At 41.2% G+C, this 21945-nt stretch overlaps 3 protein-coding genes across 3 annotated transcripts in view; 1 reads left to right on the top strand and 2 right to left on the bottom strand.

Annotated features, from left to right (window-relative positions):
* Nucleotides 1–47: 47 nt before the first annotated feature.
* LOC106709673 (DCN1-like protein 5) lies at nucleotides 48–2831 on the bottom strand. The gene is made up of 7 exons (XM_045680115.1): nucleotides 2680–2831; nucleotides 2163–2290; nucleotides 1778–1878; nucleotides 1432–1560; nucleotides 734–858; nucleotides 214–421; nucleotides 48–142 (listed from the first exon to the last, which is right to left on the bottom strand). The coding sequence occupies exons 2-7, from the start codon at nucleotides 2276–2278 to the stop codon at nucleotides 48–50; spliced, it is 774 nt and encodes a 257-aa protein (XP_045536071.1). The 5' UTR covers nucleotides 2279–2290; nucleotides 2680–2831.
* A 2849-nt stretch (nucleotides 2832–5680) lies between these two features.
* Nucleotides 5681–21945, top strand: part of LOC106709675 — a 92327-nt gene continuing 76062 nt past the window's right edge. Inside the window, exon 1 of the mRNA XM_045680039.1 lies at nucleotides 5681–5996. The gene's annotated coding sequence lies outside the window, so the exon portion shown is untranslated. The remainder of the gene's footprint in view (nucleotides 5997–21945) is intronic.
* LOC106709724 (juvenile hormone esterase) lies at nucleotides 10720–14228 on the bottom strand. The gene is made up of 3 exons (XM_014501576.2): nucleotides 13991–14228; nucleotides 11216–12525; nucleotides 10720–11013 (listed from the first exon to the last, which is right to left on the bottom strand). Exons 1-3 carry the CDS (start codon nucleotides 14120–14122, stop codon nucleotides 10851–10853), a joined length of 1605 nt encoding a protein of 534 aa, XP_014357062.2. The 5' UTR covers nucleotides 14123–14228; the 3' UTR covers nucleotides 10720–10850.

The raw sequence follows: 21945 nt of genomic DNA, 5'->3' as shown, positions 1-21945 counted from the left end.
GGTGGTGGGGGTGGCGGGGGGCGGCGGATGGCGGGGGGCGGGGGGTCTCAGCTGGCGGGCGGCGCGGCGGGCGGGGCGGCGGGCGGTGCGGCGGCGCGCTCTGCTCGCAGCCACTCCACGAACTCGTCGAGCAGCACGGGCCCTGCGACACAGACAGACAGTGAGGGGGGTGCGGCGGGGGGCGGAGGTCGGTGCCGACAGGCGGGTACTGACAGGCGCCGTCGGGGTCGTAGGCGGCGAGGTCGAGGCCGACGGTGCGACTGAACTCGAGGATGTTGCACCACTGGTCGCGGTTGAGGACGCGGTAGCGCGGCTCGCGCTGCAGGAAGGCGGCGAGCGGCGCACGCAGCGGCCAGCGCGGCAGCAGCACGCCCAGCAGCGCGCGCGCGGTGCCCGTCTCCAGCGACCGCTGCTCCTTGTCCTGCGCACGACCACGACCTCTACTCATCACCGACACTCGTATGCTTAAAACTGACCAGAATAAATTACGATGTAATCACCCGAGGTCAAATAGACGATCGACCTGCACTTGTAATGACTAATATTTGATATAAAAATCGTTAAGCCCCCGGATGGTTCGGGAAGAATCCGTAAATATCTCACTTTTCAAAACCGGTGAAGACGTATTGGTTCCAGGCAGTCAATGGAGCGGACTAGATCGATCACTAATATAATACTATTTGCCTAATTAAAGGAAGTATAAAATCTATGAAAAATTTGAGGATTTACTTACCCTGGCAAAGTCGTATGAATATCTATAAATAGCCTTAAATATGTATGGGTCATTGAGTGTGTTCCGTAAGTAATCTAATTTGTTTTGCAGTTTGTGTACCGTGTCACACTGGAGTTCCGTCAGACCTGCAACACGAACAACCACATAGATCTTTACTAATGGCAGACCACTACATGTTTGTGAATCAACTTAGAACCATATTTTATTAACGTGTTTCAGAGCAAAGTAAACTTTCACGCAACAAATTTTTTCTTAAACTTGTTAAATGTTTATAATTAGAAAAACAAACCAATAATAGGAAGGAACTGTTTTCTTGTATTATAATCAATTAAACACAATTATGGAACTATCAATTTCAGACGAAAAGAGTATCACAGAGAATCCCTATTGTAACTTGTCAAAAGTATCAACTTATGTTAGACAATGTGTACAGTTACTCGGCACGCACACACACAGCTACACATCACAAGTACATCACAAGTGTACACACAACATGACAGATTTTGTACAACACACATAAGTATAATGGAGTGCACATTTTGACAATATTAGGAATGTGTAATGGAAAACTATTTGTTGCATGATAACAAATACAAGCAGTGGGTTATATAAAGATGCCCTGACTTTCTGCCGCACTAACTATATTACTTGGTAAAACAAACAGTGTCTTCTGTGTAATAATATGAGGAACACTTTACCCTTTAACCATTCCTCTTGAGTGAAGTAACCCATTTGTTTGGCGCCCATTTTGTATGCGATGACCAACATGACGACATTCTCCGGCTCCACACCAAGGTCCTCGCAGAACTTCTCCATGCCCTCGGGCCCTGCCGCAGTCACACAACCCTTACTATGGTAATCTATGTTTGCTTCTTTATGCCCCTGCTCTGATTGCACTCACATTGTTGGAAGAAATGCAACACTAGCTATAATATGTTACTTGATAATCTTAAAACATATACTAATTTAGTGAGTGAAGCACTGTAAACAGACTATAACCTAGTTGAAACATGTGCGAGTGGGGGGATGACTACACCCATTTACCTAAAACATCTGGCTCCGTTGCTGTTGTATATTCCTTGAACCATGCTAAACATTTCTTCACACTAAAGCTGGATTCTTCTGCTTTGGAATGTCTTCTTGAACTGAAATGAACAAAACAAACCTTGACATTCTACTTTCAACTAAAAATACAATGTCACAATTCACCTGCAGAACAATGAGACTGTATAATTTTAGTTTAGTGTATACTGGGCATGATTGCTCCTTTTATTTTTGTTTTAAAAAGTTTTTCCCTAACCAAGCAAGGTAAAGACAAATTAATCAGTAAATCATGTATAGCTATTAGAAAACCTGCCATAAAGCTCTTTGATAAACGATAATGTAGATCTATATTTATATACATAATGATGTGTAATGGAGCAAACACCTGGTGTTGCGCGAGCGCTTGTGGTGGTGGTGTTCATCAAGTGCGGTGGCTCCGGGCAGCAGATCGCCGGGCGCTGTAGGCGCGCCGCTGCGCGAGCGCTTGCTGCACCGAGGCATCGCTCCGCCACCCTGCCACCACCAATTACATCACATGTGGCCTTGGCATCATATCAGGTTTGTTACAGTGTTTGGAGCAAGGCTTAAGCAGCACACATCTTCAATGCTTGTTGACACCAAGAATATAATATTATGTATCCTAATGCAATAATCAGATGACTTGAGACATTGCGCTCATGTTACAACAAATAACATGAAAGGATTCTAAGTGTATGCAATGCCACCACCTAAGTCCATCCATGGCTTTGTCATTACACCCTTGCCCTGACTCACATACTGAATGCAATGCTGATCAAAAATGTTCAACATATCTACAGTGATTACTAATCACATTATATTTGTTTAAAATTAAAGTGTTTTAATAAATAATTAAAATAAGCAGCAAAACATGATGTACTTACAATTGGTGGCAGATTCGATATAAAATTTGAAAACTTAAAAGGGTTTTCGTCTCCTATTTTGCAAAATTGTGGAAACAGTTTGACGAAAAATGTCTCCTTGACAGGTCGATAACGATAATAACCTGAAATAAAAAATCAATGTGGCAGATTTTGGAAAACAAGAGAAAGGATGTAAAACAGCTTTGATTTAGTAACATCAATATGTTAAAGTATTAAGCGTTGTTTAACGAATCGATTGGCATAAATGGTTTATGGAGTACCACCTGTAATGTTCCTAACATTTAAAGTTACAAAAAGAAACTGGAAACTTACCACTGAAATACAATAAATTGGTTTTGGAGAAAATCGTTACTTATAAATTATGATATGCAGAGCATTATATTGGTTACGAAATAGATATTAATTATTGTAAAAATCAAATAGCAAAACACAGCAACCAGCGGTTATTGATAGGAAAACTCAAAACGAAGTTTTTGCACCACAGATGTTATAAGAAAATGTTCCGTTTTGTACAGTTTTCTAGAACTCAATTTTTATAGAGCTTACAGAATACCAATAATTAACAAGTAAATTCTTTGAAAAAATAAACAATATGCTACCTATTAAAACAAGCACTTGTACTGCATTTTACTTTGTTAAAACAATAAAATACCTTGATCCACCGCTTATAGTGCTTATCTGGCCCGTTGAGAGAGGCGCTGCTGTTGGGGTTAGTACTGTCAGCAGTTATCTATCATATCTGTAGAAATTACGATCAATTAATTCTGTATCAAACAACTATAGGATATTTGAACTGGTGAGAGAGTCGCTGTTATCGCGACTAGTTCTGCAAAAAAATTTTTTTTTTCTGACTTAGACATAGAAAATGGTATAAAAGAGAAAAATGACAGAAGGGCTATAGAACATAGAGGGTCTTGTGACATTTATTTACGTAGACAGGGTGGCGCTAGTGAGCACATCTCGCAAATCTTTATGATAGGCTCGTTTTCCCTGTAACCTGTAACTGATTTTGTATATAATTAATACTTTTACAAAACGAAAAATCACGCGGTCTCATTACAAGGGATTTTACATACCTTTTTCGTTTTATTTTTTATTCAAAATTGGGTCATACAACAAAAATAAGGAGGTGGTGTGGGTAGCAACGGAAATAAACTTTAAACTAGCGTTTGACCTCGAACCCACTTGATGTTAAGTGGTGATGTGGTACTGGTATTGGTTCTTATACCTCTTTGGTGACGTTCAAAGATTGTATATCCTTGTCGTACTATTTATGCCATATGTTATTTCCTATGCCACATTCTCTGATAGAACTAACCGCGATAGCAGCGCAACTCTCACCCGGCCAAATATATATTTGTCGGATTACAGTTAGGTCCACCACTTTAAGCCGCATCCCATTTTATTAGCCGACTTCAAAAAGAAGGAGGTTATCAATTCGACTGTATTTTTTTTATGTGTGTTACTGCGAATCTCCGCCCCTGGTGGTCCGATTTTGATAAAAATTATTTTAATCGAAAGGAAGTGCTTGCAGATGGGTCCCGTTTTTTTTAAATAACTAGAAGACTAGTAGATTTTGAATATAGCTTCAAAATTTGTAGCCAAAATTAGGGAAATTTTTGCTTTCAGCGCTTACGTAGGCTAAACTATAGTTTAGCCTACGTAAGCGTAGGACCTACATAAAAATGATGTATGGCGAATTGTAGCTCTTTAAATGTGCCAAATAAAAGTCCGCGATAGCCTATATCTATCTTTTATAGTTTTCTCTCAATAACCATTTTTTTCTTTAGAAACATTAATTATTTTGTTTTCAATACAGTGGTAGACGTCAGCAACAATAATATCCGTTGCGTGAATGGGCCGGGTCGACCGGTGCGATACGACGTCATTCCGCGTGTCGTCTGATGATGCGTGATTTTTTTAAAGATAATCGTAAATTCATTTTGTTACGGCGGCCATCATGAATTTACAATATTTTTACAAAATTCCTCCAACATGGGTATCAAAAGCAAGGGCTTGACTTAATAGAGTGCAGTACACTTTGAATAATCCAAGATGGTCACCATTTTATGGCGGCTAACATATTTTTGCACAACAACAGCGCTTTAATCACAATTTATTTATCACTACATAGTAAAAACAAAGTCGCTTTCGCTGTATGTCCGTATGTATGCTTAGATCTTTAAAACTACGCAACGGATTTTGACGCGGTTTTTTTTTTAATAGATAGAGTGATTCTTAAGGAAGGTTTGTATGTATAATAGATGCATAATATAGCAGAGAAACACTGATAAATTTAAAGTTTTCTAATGTGATGTCGTAAATAAGCACGTTTTTTTGCGCTTATATTGCAAACGCTGGCTGAACCCTACGAGATAGACCAAAATAATGTACTACAGTATTGTTCACCTTAAAAAGTTCAACAAAAAAGTCCGCGATGGTATATGTCTATCTCTTAGGGATAACCCAGCATAACCATTTTTATTCTTTTACGAAGTGGATTTTAAACAATACAGCATTAATCCTTATCCATTTAAGTACCTTAAATAAATTGTGCATTTATTCTGTAGTAGGTATATTTTGCATTGCACCCGTGCGAAGCCGGGGCGGGTCGCTAGTGAAATATAAATAACGAACACGACTGACGTAAAGCGGGACTCCTCTGGAAAATCCGTTTCTCCTTCCTATTCTTTCCTTATTAGAAAATGGTAGGAAGAGAAAAGGGACCAGATTTCTTGTTGCCTTCGGTACACAAAGACAAAATGCGGAAATAGTTCCACTTGAAGCTTGTCTTCTGTGTGTGTAGTAGTGGTATTCCCCCGGAGCGGGCCACTCGTGTAGCAGTTAATGCCGAAGCGGTATTTACCACTATTATACCTGAGTCTTCTGTAAGGGTTGTGTGGCAGCGAGCGCAGCACGCTGCATGCGATTGTTGTGCAACCGCTGCCCCACGCTGGGGCTGCTAGGGAGCCGGAGCCACCCCCGCCCCACCGAATCGCTCGCCGGCGTTCAGTCGTCGCGTGGTCGCGTGGCTCACTCGGCGTCCCGTCGTCCGGCGCGCGTTGCCCCGTGAGCCCTCACCGCGTCTGTGAACAAACGCGATCTTCGATCATTCGGTACTGTGCAATAATATTACATTTAGCATTTAAACTGCTCTGTGTCGGGTTTTATTCATCTTTAATTCTGTTTTAATTGTACAAGTCAGGACGTTTGTTAAATTTGTATTTGTTTTCTACTTTTGTGTGGCATTACTTACTTATTGTTTTAATTGGATTGTTTAGCGAAGATCTAGCGGCGGCCGGTATTTGGAAACTTACGTAAGTAGTTCACTGCAATGCGATTTATGTTCTAATAAGGTCAATTTTCGTTTAATGTTCGAGATGTGCCTCCTGCCGCAGTCAACACCACTCTCTTCGGAAGCAACATTATTTTATCAGCGTCTCGTCTCAAAACATTCCTAGGGTTGAAAAACTTTCATAATAACTGTTCTGAATTTTACTTAATTTCTATGAATTATATACATATTTGCATATTGAAAAAAAAATTACACGGTAAAAAATGTACAGTTACTATTTACATATAAGATAGGTGTAATAGTTGTGAAATAGAAATGTACACTATAAGTGAAGTCTGTATTGTTCGTGGTAGTCAGCAAAAACAGCAGCAACATTTACAGCTGTATGTACCGGCTGACCGGCGCGGCGTCCGGTGCACTAGCACGACCTCACAGAGGACATTCATAGCGTTACGTCTGATGCACTTATTACTAGTGTGCGGGCTAACGGTACGGTGGTGTGAAGGCCGGTCTAATCCTCCGCCTCTGAATATGTCGTATTATCAATGTCGTCATGTATGAGAATCATGTCGAAACGGAATCGGACCAGCAGTTATATTTCATTATTTCATATAGATAAGAATAATATTAGTATAGATAACTTCTTTTCTGGCTGTAGAGACCCACGGTTACCCTATCAAAAGTTGGCTCTGTTTTATTTCTGGATATAAACAACATAGACAATCAACTTTGTCAGTACAAGTGCCCGCCAAGTAGGTAAATGAAAAGAAACCAAAGACTAAAATAGTGTTTGATGCTTTAATAAGTTCCAGTCACAAAAAGAACAACAATAATAGCTAGAAAGGGCTCATAGGTACTAGAGAATGAAGAAGCGGTCGTAGGGCATTTCATGTGGAATTTATTATGCGAACAAAAGGGCGCCGCGCGGGGCAGGGGCAGGGCGCGAGTGGGCACTAGGGTCGGGGGCGGCAGGGTTGGCCGCTCGCTCGCCTTGTGTAATCGTCAACTTAATATTGTAGTTAAGGCACGAATAATAACCTTCGAAAGTAATCTTTACTAATATTATAAATGCGAAAGTAACTTTATCTGTTTGTCCTGCTTTCAAGTCCACTCCTTCATCTAAATACATCCCTACATCAACGTATAGCACGTCGGTTAAGTAAAATAATTAGACTAAATAATTAATTTTTTACCCGAAGACAGTATTTCACGCGGACGAAGTCGCGGGCACAGCTAGTATTGTATACTTGCGTCGCGAGTATCGTAGCGCGAGCTCTGTACACACTCCGTTGAATTGTCGAAGCAAGTCGTATATTTGATAGGCATATCGACTACACGTCTGACATGAATTTACAATAATATATCAATTGTATATATTTGCTCCGCCATCTTGAAATTTGTGCCAAATTTAGTCGCTACGCGATTTGCTCAATGTGTGACAGAGATTCTTACACAGGCACACGTCGCCGACGTTTCGTTCTTTCGGTGTCGGTGTCGGTGTCAGTGTCAGTAGTTTACTACCTGTTGGTCAAGATGGTCTCTGCAACAATGGCCGCGAATTTTAAAATGATGAAGCAAAAGTATATAGGTAATATGTAGCTTCAATTAACTGAACAAACGACTCGCATCGAATGCGTGTATGTATGAAGTGCACGCAACGCGTACCCGCGACGAAGGATACAATATTAGTTCTGAAGATTTACGTTGCCCTGTGTACGAAGGGAGCAAGCACCACGTGCTACGCACTACGCAATCGCTACGCGCTCGCGATAACAGGATCAACAAAAGTATCTGAGATTTGCGTAGCCCTGTGTACGAAGGGAGCAAGCACCACGCACCACGCACCACGCAATCGCTACGCGCTCGCGATAACAGGATCTACAAAAGTATCTGAGATTTGCGTAGCCCTATGTACAAAGGCCACAGCTCAATCCAATGTACTATTACTTGCCTGCGAGTCGCAGAGTGACCAATCATAACTCTATGCAGCTACATATCGAACTGAGCTGTGAGCAGGTTCAATGATCTGCTTCACACATGCAAAGTGTGAGGAGATCGGCAGAAAGTTACATCCAAATATTGATAGTGCTCAATGAAAAGGGCCTAATTTTTATGAAGTGTTGTGCGTATTTTCTTTGATCTTACAGTTGTAATGATAACCTCAGATAGAAAGATAACCCGAAATTACACACGGCTAAATTTAAAAAAGTAAGAAGAAATTTAATTTACATGAATAAATTACTAGCATTTTATTTTTATGTCGATCTTTGCCGACTAATGAAAAAATAACGGACAAATGAAATGAAAAATTAATAGATAATTAGTGTTTATAAAAAAAAATTTAATTGATAATTGATACACAGTAATATTTAGTGTACGACCCGCATTTTGGATGAATCGATATGAGAGGGCTTGCAGTCGCGTGGGGTGAGGGCGAGGGCGGCGTGCACCCCGCGCTGCCCGCCCCTGCGCCCGCGCCTTCTCATCGCGCCACGCCGCGCCGCTTCTACACTGCCCTACAGCGAACACTGCATTTATTTAATTTTGTGCGAAAACATTGCTTATACAGTCTCCTACAATACATTTTTAGTTGGAACTAGCTACACCCGCAACTTCGTCAATGGAAGATGTATTTACATGTTAGGTACAGTTTAAGCTTTTGCTCCGCACGGCCAGGACGTACGACTGTTCTGCTCTACTCGACGTTTTTAATAATTTTTATTAATCACCATTCGGTTTAATATATCAATAAAAATTAATTGTTTTTATCAGTAACATAAAGATAATGACAAGGTTGTGGAATACTCTGTCCTCGGCGGTATTTCCAAACAGTTATGACTTAGGGACCTTCAAGAAAAGAGCGTATACCTTCCTTAAAGGCCGGCAACGCATCTGCGATTCTTCTGGCGTTGCGGATGTCCATGGGCGTCGGATCAAATAATTCTCGGTCCGTTTGCCCCCTTCTCCTATAAAAAAAAAAAAAAAAAAAAAAAAAAAAAAAAAAAAAAAAAAAAAAAAAAGGTTAACTTTACCATATACCTTTATACAGAGATTTTGGTCTCAAAAACTCACGGTAAGTATAGATAGGTAATTTTAATCCGGAAAGATAAAAAATGATCATGTCATGCGTATCCTGATTACTGTACAAATAAGTTTGTGATATTATAAATATGCATTTTATCTATCTAAAACATTAATTTTTTCACTTGCAATTACAATAAGTAACTTTTATAAAAAAACAACTATTTCTCTAGTTTTCCGCCATGCAACCGCAGGCGCATATTTGACGCCATGTGACCGCAGGCGCATAATTGCCGCAATGTGACCGCAAGCGCATATTTGCCGCCATGTGACCGCAGGCGCATATTTGCCGCCATGTGACCGCAGGCGCATATTTGCCGCCATGTGACCGCAGGCGCATATTTGCCGCCATGTGACCGCAGGCGCATATTTGCCGCTGTACAGTGTAAACACCGCACAATGTACAGATAATAAATATGTACAAATAACAATTACAAGTACATACTAAGGCTATCAATTTATATTATATAATAGTACACATAATAATGAATAATATATAAAACCGTCGCTTTTTGTGACCCCTGTTTTTTTCTGATAAGCTCCTTCTGATAAGATAATGTATGTTATTTACTCTAGATTTGTGTATTTATTACAATGTAAATTATAAAGTTTAATATACATTTAATAGCACATACAACAACACAATCTGTTGCACGAATGGGTTGGGTTGACCGGTGCAATACCACGTCCATCCAAGACAGGCGTCAAGTGGAAGGAATTCCCCGTTTCATCTGATGAGTATGTGTGTCGTAGGACTAAGTAGGGTTGTCTTTGGGTAGCGATTTTTGCGCTACTTCGGCAAATTTAGGTGGCGGTTATCACGTTTGCCACTATATGAAATGTAAAACCATGAATAAAAAGCGAATATCTGAATCCCTTAAAACTCGTCTTTAATGGCCGTACGTAAAATAAACCAAATTATATTAAAATTATATAGTAGATTTCAAAAAGTGATACAAAAAATTCAGCGATAGTATATATCTATCCTTTACAGTTTTTAAACTGTTTAAACTTTCGTGAGACATTATAATTAAATTAATAACGAACGGCTTAAATGACTTATGATCTTCTGGTGCCATCACCGTACTTAATTAATTTTTTATAGTTTTCTCACAACAATCACTTTAAAATCGCACGTTTTTTTCGGCGCTATTTCTCTGAATTAGATATCCTTATCCAAATAGAATCTTAAATCTTATCAGAAAAATAATTTAGATTAAAATTGCCTCTATCGTAATTTGACTCTGACAAATAACTTAGAAGATATCATGATTACAAACAATAAGCGTAACCGAAAAATCAATTGCGGGACAGGCATGATCGTTTTTTCACTTTGTTTTACTCATAGACGGGACGGGACATCAACAGACGGGATACTATTGATATGACAGAAAAAAAATCAGACCTATAACCTTTCACACTCGAGCGAAGGCGATGCAGGTCCTTAGTAAGATATGAGACCTCTTCTAAACATTTGAAATCTATATATATTAAAGAATGTTGTGTTAGTTACACCATTTATAACTCAAGAACGGCTGAATCGATTTGACTGAAAATTGGTGGGCAGGTAGCTTAGAACCAGGAAACGGACATAGGATAATTTTTACCCCGTTTTCTATTTTTTACTCCGCGCGGACAGAGTCGCGGGTAAAAGCTAGTTTACAATAACGAAACGAAAAACATCCTTACAATCTACGCAGTTATTAACTTGATGATAATTGTATTTTGACTTAAATAAAAAAATACTTCTACAAAATGTTTGAAAAACTGAAAGCTACGGTCGGTTATCGCGAGGTCAAGGCAGGGCGGCCGCCTCGTATATGCCAGTCCAGAAGGTGACAGCGGCGGCGTCGAGCCCCGTGCCCGGTGTGAGCTGCTCCGCTATGTCTAGATAAGCGCCGGTGCTCTCGTCGTACTCGGCCCACTTCACGCCCAGGGTGCTGTCGGGAGTCGGATTGCTGAAATGCAATACCCTACATTTACCTCGGTCTACAAATATTTGTTGATGACAAAAATAATACAAATCAGTCATGAGCTCTGTCAGATAATACTTTTAAATTTGTTAATAAATAGTGAGCTAGCAATAGCAAGCAAGAAGTGGAGCTGCGCCTTGCTGTGTGCGCTGCACAGGATATTTGAAAGTAAGAGGTGGTAACTCACCCGAACTTGGCAAAGTTCGTAAAAAGTTGACACGTTTGTTTAATCATCTTGTATGTCGAGCTGTCCTTGTCGAGTGACAAGTTGTGCAGTTTTGGGTCGAACAGATGCATCAGGTCATCGAGGTGTGATGTTCCGACTATACCATATTTCAATCCTTCTTTTCCGTAAATGCATCTATCAGATATGCAAGAGAATTTGTACATGTAAATCTTTGTTCCAATTTTAGGCAAAAGCTTAACATACTTGTGTATGTCGTAAATGAAAGTGGTATGAGAAGCATATTCTACGAATTTTTTGATATGGTCCATATTTATGGGCTTATCTCCAAAGTAATGTTTGTGAATTCTATCCGACAACTGCATCACGATCCCGGCGTTGCATTTCAACAAAATCTTTCTAGGAACGAGCATTTCGGGATATCGGTTGTAGGATTTAACGAGTTTGTTCACGATATATTGCAAACCGATCAACGATTCTTCGCTTGTATATCCTATCATAACGTCCACTTTGTTGACTCGACCAGACCTCATTGCTACGTCGGGGTCTTCTGTTATGAAATGTTCGCGCCCAAAGTCTTTCTCTACAACTGGACCAAAATGGAACATTTTGAGCAGATTGCTGGATTCCATTTCTTCGGATACTAATACGCAAGGGTTGGTATCAACTAACTTTTCAACGGGAACGTTTTGAAGGAACTCTAAAAGTTCCTGGGGATCGGTGGTTTCTAATCCCAGCTGCTTTCCCAGGACGAATGCGCGTCTCCTAGGTTCAAAGCTAGTAGCCCAGTCACAAAAGGGCACGCCGCTCATGGGGATCGCTCTCCTGAAGAGTCCCCGGGACATCGGCGAGAGTACGTGAAGCGCCGTGGCGGCGCCGCCCGCGCTCTCGCCGAACACTGTCACGTTGTCAGCATCGCCGCCGAAGCTCCCTATATTTTGCTTCACCCACCTCAGCGCAGCCACTTGGTCCTTCAAGCCGGCATTGCCCGGGACCTCAGCTGTGTCCATGCAGAGAAATCCTAGAGCTTCTAGTCTATAATTAACCGTGACAAGAATGACGTCGTGGCACATAAGAAAATCCGGTCCGTAATGATCCACGTCGCCCGATCCACTCTTGAATCCGCCGCCATGGATGAATACCATAACCGGCAGTGGTGCCTCGGGCTTCAAGTTCGGCGAATAAACGTTTAAATACAGGCAGTCCTCCGAACCGGCCAACAGTTCATTGGTAAATATATCCTTTTGAGGACAGGGGGATCCGTGTTGAATCGCTTTTCTTACACCCGTCCACGGTAGCGGGGGTTTTGGGGCCTGAAAATAAATAAAAATAACTGTAAAATGTAGATATAGACCGGCAAAGTTATCGGACCCGGTGGACATAAACCAAAACTAAGTTATAGACCGACAAGGATATCTGACCCGGTATAAGTCAAATTAAATTATGATAGCTCACTAGCGCCCTCCTTTCAATGTCAAAAAAGTGTCACAAAATCCATTTCGTACTGTAGCTGTCATGATATTTCTTGTTTATATTATAAGTCGACGAAAACGAATCAACGGCCACCAGAATTCGCCGACCTAGCGAAGCGACCGCGGCCAATAGACATTCGCAATTGCAAACGCGTTACCTGCCTTTAATCGACGAAGGTGTAGACACACAGACAGAGAATATTTCCCCTTCCTATGCGTCCCCTCCTCTATCACATCTACTTCCCCTCCCCATTCTTTCCTTGTAAGATAAAGGTGGGTTGGGAAAGAAGACTAAAATTGGGCCTCCGGAAAGCACACTCATGACACGTCACGCGGAGTTAAGGTTATATCACACTTAAACGACTCTGCTCCAACACCGCTCCCACCCAACACCGCCCTAAATTAAGACGACTGCTCACAGTCCACGCGGTGACAGTTAGCAGGCACCCAGCAGTCCACGCGGCGACAGCTAGCAGACGGCCAGCTATCCACCCGCCGACTGCTCTCGCTTGGAGTTTAGATACTGACCGACTGAGCGGCGACGGCGCCGACGGCGCGGCTACTGCTTGCTGTGAGCGCGCGGACACCGCACCGGCCCCTCATCTACGACGTGCGGCCAGCGAGGCGTCAACTACCGAGCAGTCTGACGGCGGTAAGCTCGCTGACAGCGAGCTGTCTGCTAATCTATGATGCTAATGTAAAATATATCTAAAGAGCAATATTTAAAGCCCTTATTTAAATTATACTCTTTTTGCCGGGTGGGAGCAGAGTCGTGTAAGTGTGCTACGACCTTTAGTCGAGCGGGCCGGCTCATTCGATGTTCTTGTTGCTGGCGTCTACCATTAATATATCTTAGTAATATTATAAATGCGAATGTTTCGATGTACGGATTGAAGGATGGATGGATGGTCTGTTGAAAGATATCACCAGAACGGCTGCATGACTCGATGCAATTTGATATAGACGTAGAATACAGTCTGGAAGAACATATAGGCTATTTGATCCTGCAAATGTCTACGGTTCTCGTGGGATAAGATATTTATTCGATAACTCCGCAACGGTTCATCAAATTTTATTGAAATTTGGCAAAGATAAATATAGAACATATTCTCGAGTAACACATGATATGCTTTCCACATTTTTTTTAATTCTGCGCAGAGGAATTCGCGGCAAAAGCTATATAACAATAAACGATTTTTAAAAATTCTTTAGTTCTTCGTTTTCATTTTTAACTTCCTTGTTTTTAAAGAACCAAAAAATGATGTTGAATTAATAGCAAAAATCATTAATTATTATGTTTGTTTACCTTGAACCTAAGTGTTCGTAAGGGAGGTTCCGCATAGGGAATGCCTTTGAAGCTGTAGTAGCGGCAGTCCCCGCTGACCGCGTCAAGGAGTTCGCCCTCCAGCAAGCCCTGCTGCACTGTCACCCGCGCCATGATCGCCACGCTCTTCCACCGGTATGTCGTCCGCCGCGCTAGCCCGCCAGCGTCTCACTGTTGTAAGTCGTCGCAACTCGCGACTGGACACGATAGTGACGACCGAACGGCTTGTTGTTAGATATAGATAGTAACGCCCAGTACCACGTAACGCTACTTACCATAATCAGTTTTGTTTGTTTGTCCGACAATATTTGATTTCAGTTTGAAGAATGTGTTAAGTTACAATAAATTAAAGATTACTACTTCGTGCTCACATTAGTTGCATAATTATATGTGATCGAATGACATCCAGATAACTTGGTCGACTTGTCGCAGTGTACATACTTCTTGCACTAAGTACACAAATATTAAAAAAAAATAATGAAGCGTCCCGCGCAGTACCTCATATGAATAAAATATTTGTGTTACAATACAAATCCACAGGGCGCCATTATAGCCAAAATATTAATGTTTTACACAAGACTTGAGTTGTTTTAGGTTACATAACCGGCTGTGGTTAATAGCTCACTCGGCAGCGTCAGGTCACCGCGCCTCACACACTTGCCACTCGTCAAACATTCACACAAAAATATAATTAAAATAAGCACACTTGCTTTAGCTTGATACTGACGTGTGAGTGTGAGATAAGATATAGAAGTAACGACGATATCTTCGTCACCTCTTGACCAATACTGAGCTGTGTCCGTCAAGTGCGGCTTAGTACTTCTTCCTTTAAGTCACATTTTTCCATTCTCTATAGCAGTGGTTTCTAAAGTGTTCCAGGCGAAATCGCCGGACCGCGTTTTAGGCTTGGAATAAATGATAAAACGTTACGTGGTAACGCATGATTTGTCATTATTTGCGTTCCACGAGAAGGGGGTGAGATGCGAACGGTCTCTATCCACCCATAAAAGGAGCAGATTTAAGAATTTCACAGGCAGGGCGGTGTCGAAGGATGAGGGAGCGTTCTCTTTTGTTGCGCGGGAGGCGCTTTGTGTTTGTAATCCCTTAAAAGGTATTTTAGAGTGAAATCATTACATACAGTGGTCCAAATTCTTAATATCCGCTTTTAATATTCGTATATAGATGAGTGATTTATATTTTAACTACTATTTTTATATAATAATATTGTATTATCCCTGCAGCGTCTCTAAAAACAAAAGATGCTGAGTGCAATGGTTGCCTTATTATAGACTTCACGTTTGTTTAAGTTAATGGCGGATGTCAAGTAAGTGGGAAGATCAGGCCCGCGCCTTGCCCTCGGTCACCTCTTCTTACTCAATTAGGTACGCCTATTTAATGCAGATTAGTTACGTTAGTCTAAGCGAGTTAAGTACTCGTCCACTCCAATTATGAGAAGATTTTACTATAGTGATTTAACTAAAATCCCTGTCTCATTATCAATGTTTTGAAGAGGAAATACAATCCGTAAAATTACAACGTTGTTATTTCACACGCGCAGTTAGTGTACCTACTTGGTGTGAGCGACAGTGTTGTTTGGGGACATACCAGACAGACTTATACCATCCAGATTGATGAAATACTATAGAAAGGCTATTAATTGACGTGCAAGTAGAAGAAGCGAGAGAGGTGTGTCAGGTGCGCTACCCCTCTGAGCTATATGGTTGTTGTTCATTAATTTGAGGTTTGATTATTCGTAAAGGGGCAGAGATACTTGTAGGTACTACTTTCCTACATATTATGTGTTAATAACTACACTTTTAACTTAAAAATTTATTGAAATAAACAGCGAGCGAACAATTTTGCTTAATCACTCACGTCAAATCTGATTTTTTTTATCCACCCTCATTTAACTGTTATTAATAAAAACGGGTTGTTAAGTCAATGTTGCTAGTTAAATGAATTTAACCAGATTTGAAGATTTTTACATTAAACATGCCGCGGCCCAAGGACTATATGGGTCCTTTAACCGTGTGAGATACAAACATTTGAACTTTAACTTAAATAGAGTGAGAATTTACAACACAAGACTATAAACTATAACTTAACTAAGGCTCTGAAGCAGCTAGAGGCAGAGGGCACAGTTTGGTAACTGGTCTCTTAAACACACGATCCTTAAATTGTAAGGAGACTACACGCGTTACACCGTCTGCTCCCGGGTGCTTCGCCACAATTCGTCCCAAAAGCCATTTACCTGGAGGTAAACGATCATCTTTCACTAGGACAACTGTACCAACATTTATGTCGGGGTGATTCTGGGACCATTTGTATCGATGTTGCAACATAGTAAGATACTCGGATTGCCAACGTCGCCACAGACTTTGTACCATACGTTGCACCTTTTGCCATCGGTCTAAATGGTCAGGTCGAGCATCCACGAAACTTTCTTCAGGGATAGTAACAGGAGCTTCGCCAATCAAAAAATGACCAGGAGTCAACGGGACTTCATCAACGGCTGAATTAATCAACGTAAGAGGCCGAGAGTTAACACAAGCCTCGACCTGTGTGATCAGAGTGCAAAACTCTTCGAATGTTAAGCGGGATTCGCCTACGACGCGTTTCAGATGCCCTTTTACGGACTTAACTCCTGCCTCCCACAGTCCTCCAAAGTGAGGGGCACCAGGAGGAATAAAATGCCATGTTGTGCTGTCGTTAGCTAACAGTTGGGCAATTTCGTCAACGACAGTTGATTTGCTGTTTTTGAACGCGAGGTCTAATTCTTTGGACGCGCCTATGAAATTAGTCCCACAATCACTCAATCACACCTATGTAAGCTTTACAAGTTTTGGTGCATCTACCAGAGTACAGTTTCAGAGTAAATGGACCACAAAAGTCTACGCCGCTGGTCAAAAACGGGCGAGACGGATTGACTCTGCACTGTGGTAAATTACCCATTAAAGGAGTCATAGGTCGTGCAGTTTGGGTAAAACAAGGTTTACATAATCTTAAAATCTTTTTTACCAAGTTTTTTGCTCGGAGAATCCAATATTTTTGGTGAATAACATTTAATGTGAGAGAATTTCCGCCATGTAGAGTTCTTAAATGAGCATCAATTACAATCAACTTTGCTAAGTTACATTTGTGATGTAAGATTATAGGAGACTTCATATCAGGTGGTATTTGAGCATTTACAAGTCGTCCACCGACTCTAATAATTTTCTCATTGTCTAGGATCGGATTCAAAGGTAAAAGATTACTATTTTTTGGGATAGGTTTGCTTTGTGATAACAATACTATTTCACTTTCAAAGTAAACAGACTGTGACATTCGAATGCAAGTTTTTAATGCATTTTTTATTTCGTCAGTAGTGAGATATGTCAGTTTTATGTTATCGTTCCTTTTGAGAACCTTATCTTTACATAGCCGAAAAAATCGAAAGCAATAGGCTGTCACACGTATAAGTCTAAGCAGATTTGAGTATCTATTAAGGTACATGGTACATGCATTGGGTTCAGAGGTGCATAAGTAACTGACTTTTGCTCTCGGTTTTGCTTCGACTGTGGTTTCAGGTAAAGTAAAATTAGGGTAACAAATCTCAACAGACTCGCGAAGAAAGGCTGGACCTTCCCACCATAGTTTTGACTGCATTAACTCGTCAGGACTGATACCGCGTGAGGCGCAGTCCGCGGGGTTATCCGCAGACTTAATATGATGCCATTGACTACTATTCGTAACATTCAAGATTTCGGTAGTGCGGTTACCAACAAATGGCTTCCAAGTATTTGGAGTTTTACGCAACCAAGCCAAAACTATTGTGGAATCTGTCCAAGCAAATACACAATTATTATCAATATTTAGACTGCATTTGACATATATTATCAATTTAGACAACAGGACTGCCCCACAAAGTTCAAGACGTGGCAATGAGATCTGTTTAACGGGAGCGACCTTTGTTTTGGCTGCGACCAGACTTACTTTTATCTCATTGTCCGTGATGACTCTGATGTAAATAACGGCAGCGTAAGCGGCGCAAGAGGCGTCACAATAGCCGTGCAATTCAATTTTTACATTATTTGCAATCCCTAACCAACGTGGAAGCTGAATGACCTGCATGTGTTCAACATTAGTCAGGTACTTCTGCCATTCAGTTTTCAGGTCTTCAGGAAGTTCGGAGTCCCAGTCCAGGCCGGCTAGCCACAACTTCTGCATAAATATTTTTAAAACAACCACGCAAGGTGCTAGCCAACCCAGAGGGTCAAACGTTTTAGCTATCGCAGATAGCACACTTCGTTTTGTAACAACGTCGTTGTCACGAGGTAAGTTAACTACCAGTTCTAATATATCACTTTGTGGTTTCCAGGCTATGCCCAGAGCTTTCACCGAATCATCCATTTTAATATTCACTGAACCTTTTAACGCTTTTTTAGAATCGGGAATCTCATTTAAAACCGTTTCACTATTGGACGACCACTTATGAAGAAGAAAACCACCACGTTTAAACAGTTCAGTTAAGCGAAGTTGAAGCCGTTGAGTGTCTTCTTCTGTAGATGAGCCCGTCATCAAATCGTCCATATAGAGATCAGTTTTTAGAAGTTCAGCTTCAGGAAACTCTCCACGTTCGTCCTCTGCAAGTTGATGAAGTGTCCTGATGGCAAGATATGGAGCACATGAACTGCCATATGTGACGGTAAGTAACCGATACTCTCTGATCGGGTCTTCCGATGACTCGCGCCACAAGATTCTCTGGTAATCAGTGTCTTGCTTTGAGATAAGTATCTGTCGGTACATTTGTTGTATATCAGCTACTAGGCAGTACTTATGTTGTCTCCACCGTGTTACTAAAGCTCGTATATCTTGTTGCAGCGGGGGGCCGATGAGTAACTCATCGTTAAGTGAGTTTCCGTCTACAGGTTTAGCGCTTCCGTCAAAAACTACGCGCAACTTTGTAGTGAGGCTCGAGGCACGAAGAATAGCATGATGTGGTAAGTAATAAGCTCTATTCTTCTTCTCTATTTCAGGTACTATCTCCATGTGACCGAGTGACTCATATTGCCTCATGAACTTGCAGTATTCTTCGTGAAATTCGGGTATTCGCTTAAACTTATTCTCCATCTGATGTAAGCGCTTCAAAGCAAGTTGTCTGGAGTTGCCTAAATTTGGAGCGTCTTCGTCCTTGAAGGGTAGGCGAACCTCATATCGACCGTCAGTGTTTCGAGTGTGAGTTTTCTTAAAATGCTCTTCACACTGCCTTTCAGCTTTTGACAGAGGATTCACGTTTGGTGAATCTTCATTGATCTCCCAAAACTGACGTAGTAACTGATCAACTTCGACTTGTGTGTGCATAACAACTACTTTGTGTGACTGATGGCCAGATTGCGCCACTTCGCCGCTAACCAGCCATCCCAATCTTGAGTTCAAAGCGACCAGAGATTCATTGCGTTTTATTATTCCGTCAAGAATAATGTGCGCATATACAACTGCACCTAAAAGCACATCGATAGATCCTGGCTTGTGAAAATGTGGATCCGCAAGATCTGAAATCTCAGAAGAAGGCCAGGTATCTGATGGGAGCTCTTGTGATGGTAATCTTGAATTTATTCGTCTAAGGACGTACGCCTTAGCTGTGATCATGTGTGATGGATTTCTGATAGCATGAAAGTTCAACGTAACTTGTGACTTGGTCGTCAGCGGTATAGATGAGAGGCCAGTAATTTTTCCGCTGATCGAAGTGCGCTCGAGATTAAGCAGTTGAGCTGCCGCTTCAGTAACAAAGTTTGATTGCGAGCACGGATCAATCAGTGCTCTCAAGACTATCGTGTCGCCGTTCCTCGACTTAACTGCAATTCGTGCAGTTGCCAATATTACTTCCTCTCTGTCGCTGTCAACCTCAGTCTTGTAAACGACGGTTGATGTGGTTTGACTTGTTTCAGGTGTGCTGGGTGTTGCTGCATCGGTTTCTAGCACTGATGTGTTCTTGTTAGGGTTTGTGAAGTGCAACAGAGTGTGATGTCGACGACTACATTTTCTACAGGTGGTGCTCTGTCTACACGCATTAACGGAGTGACCCTTTACAAGGCAATTAAAGCAAATGCCATTCTTCTTAATAAAATCCTGACGTTGAGGAAGATCTAATGCGGCGAATTCTTTACAATGGCAAATAAAATGGTTTTTTGAGCAATAAGTGCATTCGCTGCTTACTTCTGTGACAAATGACTTCATATTTGTGGGTTTCTGGTTTGTATAATTTTTAACTAAGTCCTTTTTCTGCGGTTGGTCTTTTTTGTGGGTAACATTTACCATCTCCATGGAACGGAAACGATTTTCTAAAAATAATGATAAAATGGTAAATGTGGGTATGTCTTGAGATGATCCAAGTGACTGTTCCCATTGTTTGTGTGTTTCTAAGTCCAATTTGGATACAACTAAATGTACGACAATTGCATCCCATGTGGAGGTATCCACGCCGAGATTATCAAGAGAATTCAAACATTCCTTCGTAGTATCTAAAATTTCCTTTAAGCTTTTAAAACATTCTGTATTCATCTTCTTTTGATTTAAAAGGCGGCTAATTATTGTAGTGACAATCATACGTTTGTTATTATATCTACTCTCAAGTGTGCTCCAAGCCTTATCGTAATTAGCCTCCGTGAGTGCAAAATGTTTTAGAAGTTGTTCAGCCTCTCCCGATAAACTCGTTTTTAAATAATGATGTTTTTCAATCGTTGTTACGAGGGGAGGTCCAAAAGTTCGCGGAATGAAAGGGTTGTCAATGAAATATAACAATAAATTTATTTTTCCTTTTCAATATAATCACCCTTAAGTCTAATACATTTATTCGATCTATGAATTAATTTTTCTAAACCATCGAAAAAATATTTTTTGTCTATGGCCTCAAAATGGGCCGAAATTGCCTCCTTCACTTCATTATCGTCGGAAAATTTCCTTCCCCTTAGCTCTTTTTTTAAATTTGGAAATAAATAAAAATCGCTAGGAGCCAGGTCTGGACTGTAGGGTGGGTGAACAAGTGGTTCGAACCCATGTGTGTGCAGAGCAGCCATGGCAACTCGGCTCTTGTGAACCGGCGCGTTGTCTTGCAAAAGCAACACACCCTTGGCCAATTTTCCTCGACGTTTTTCTTTAATTGACTCCTTTAACTTTTCTAATATGAGTGCGTAGTATTCTCCGGTTATAGTGGTACCTTTTTCTTTATAATCAATGAGTAATATTCCCTTACAATCCCAAAAAACAGTGGCCATCAACTTTCCCGCCGATTCTGACACCTTGAATTTTTTGGGAGGTGGTGTACCCTTTTTGTGCCATTGCATGGACTCCTGTTTGGACTCAGGTTCAAAGTGATGAACCCATGTTTCATCTCCAGTAACAATCCGCTCCAAAATCTGCACGGGCTCGTCTCCACACAACTCCAAAAAGTGCTTAGACGCGTCGACGCGCTGCTGTTTTTGAAGCGGCGTGAGCATTCTCGGCACCCATCTTGCACTGACTTTTGTCATGCCCAGGTGGTCGTGCAGGATACGCAAAATAGTTGTATCTGATACTCCAACAAATGCAGATAATTGTTTCTTCTTCAAACGTGTGTCTTCGAGTACAAGTTTTTCGACTTTTTCGACGATGTCTGATGTGGTGGCGTCAGCTGGCCGCCCAGAGCGAGAGTCGTCTTCAATTGAATCTCGACCATGTTTAAAAAGACCATGCCACTTATAAACCATTGTTTTACCAGGGCACTGATCTCCATAAACGGCTTCCATTTCATTTAAAATGGTTTGAACGTTTTTTCCTTGCTTGGTAAGGAATTTTATCACAGCGCGATGTTCAATTTTCTCCATAGTTGCAGTTTGCTTCCGGATTGACTTGTTCAGCAGGCGAGTACTCGTAAACGAATGGCACTATAGGGTTGAAATGTTATATATATACTAATTATG

This window comes from Papilio machaon, chromosome 11 (assembly GCF_912999745.1).
Source record: "Papilio machaon chromosome 11, ilPapMach1.1, whole genome shotgun sequence".
Lineage (NCBI taxonomy): Eukaryota > Metazoa > Arthropoda > Insecta > Lepidoptera > Papilionidae > Papilio > Papilio machaon.
The sequence above is the reverse complement of the archived record's forward strand: the minus strand, read 5'-3'. Positions and strand labels throughout refer to the sequence as shown.

Excerpts from the sequence above, each read along its gene's own strand:
- LOC106709673 (XM_045680115.1), bottom strand. The coding sequence starts at position 2,278 with ATGCCTCGGTGCAGCAAGCGCTCGCGCAGCGGCGCGCCTACAGCGCCC. Across the intron at positions 1,879-2,162 it reads AAGCGCTCGCGCAACACCAG|TTCAAGAAGACATTCCAAAG; the intron begins GTGTTTGCTCCA and ends TGTTCATTTCAG. Across the intron at positions 1,561-1,777 it reads AACGGAGCCAGATGTTTTAG|GGCCCGAGGGCATGGAGAAG; the intron begins GTAAATGGGTGT and ends TGACTGCGGCAG.
- LOC106709724 (XM_014501576.2), bottom strand. The coding sequence starts at position 14,122 with ATGGCGCGGGTGACAGTGCAGCAGGGCTTGCTGGAGGGCGAACTCCTT. Across the intron at positions 12,526-13,990 it reads TACGAACACTTAGGTTCAAG|GCCCCAAAACCCCCGCTACC; the intron begins GTAAACAAACAT and ends ATTTATTTTCAG. Across the intron at positions 11,014-11,215 it reads ACGAACTTTGCCAAGTTCGG|CAATCCGACTCCCGACAGCA; the intron begins GTGAGTTACCAC and ends ATTGCATTTCAG.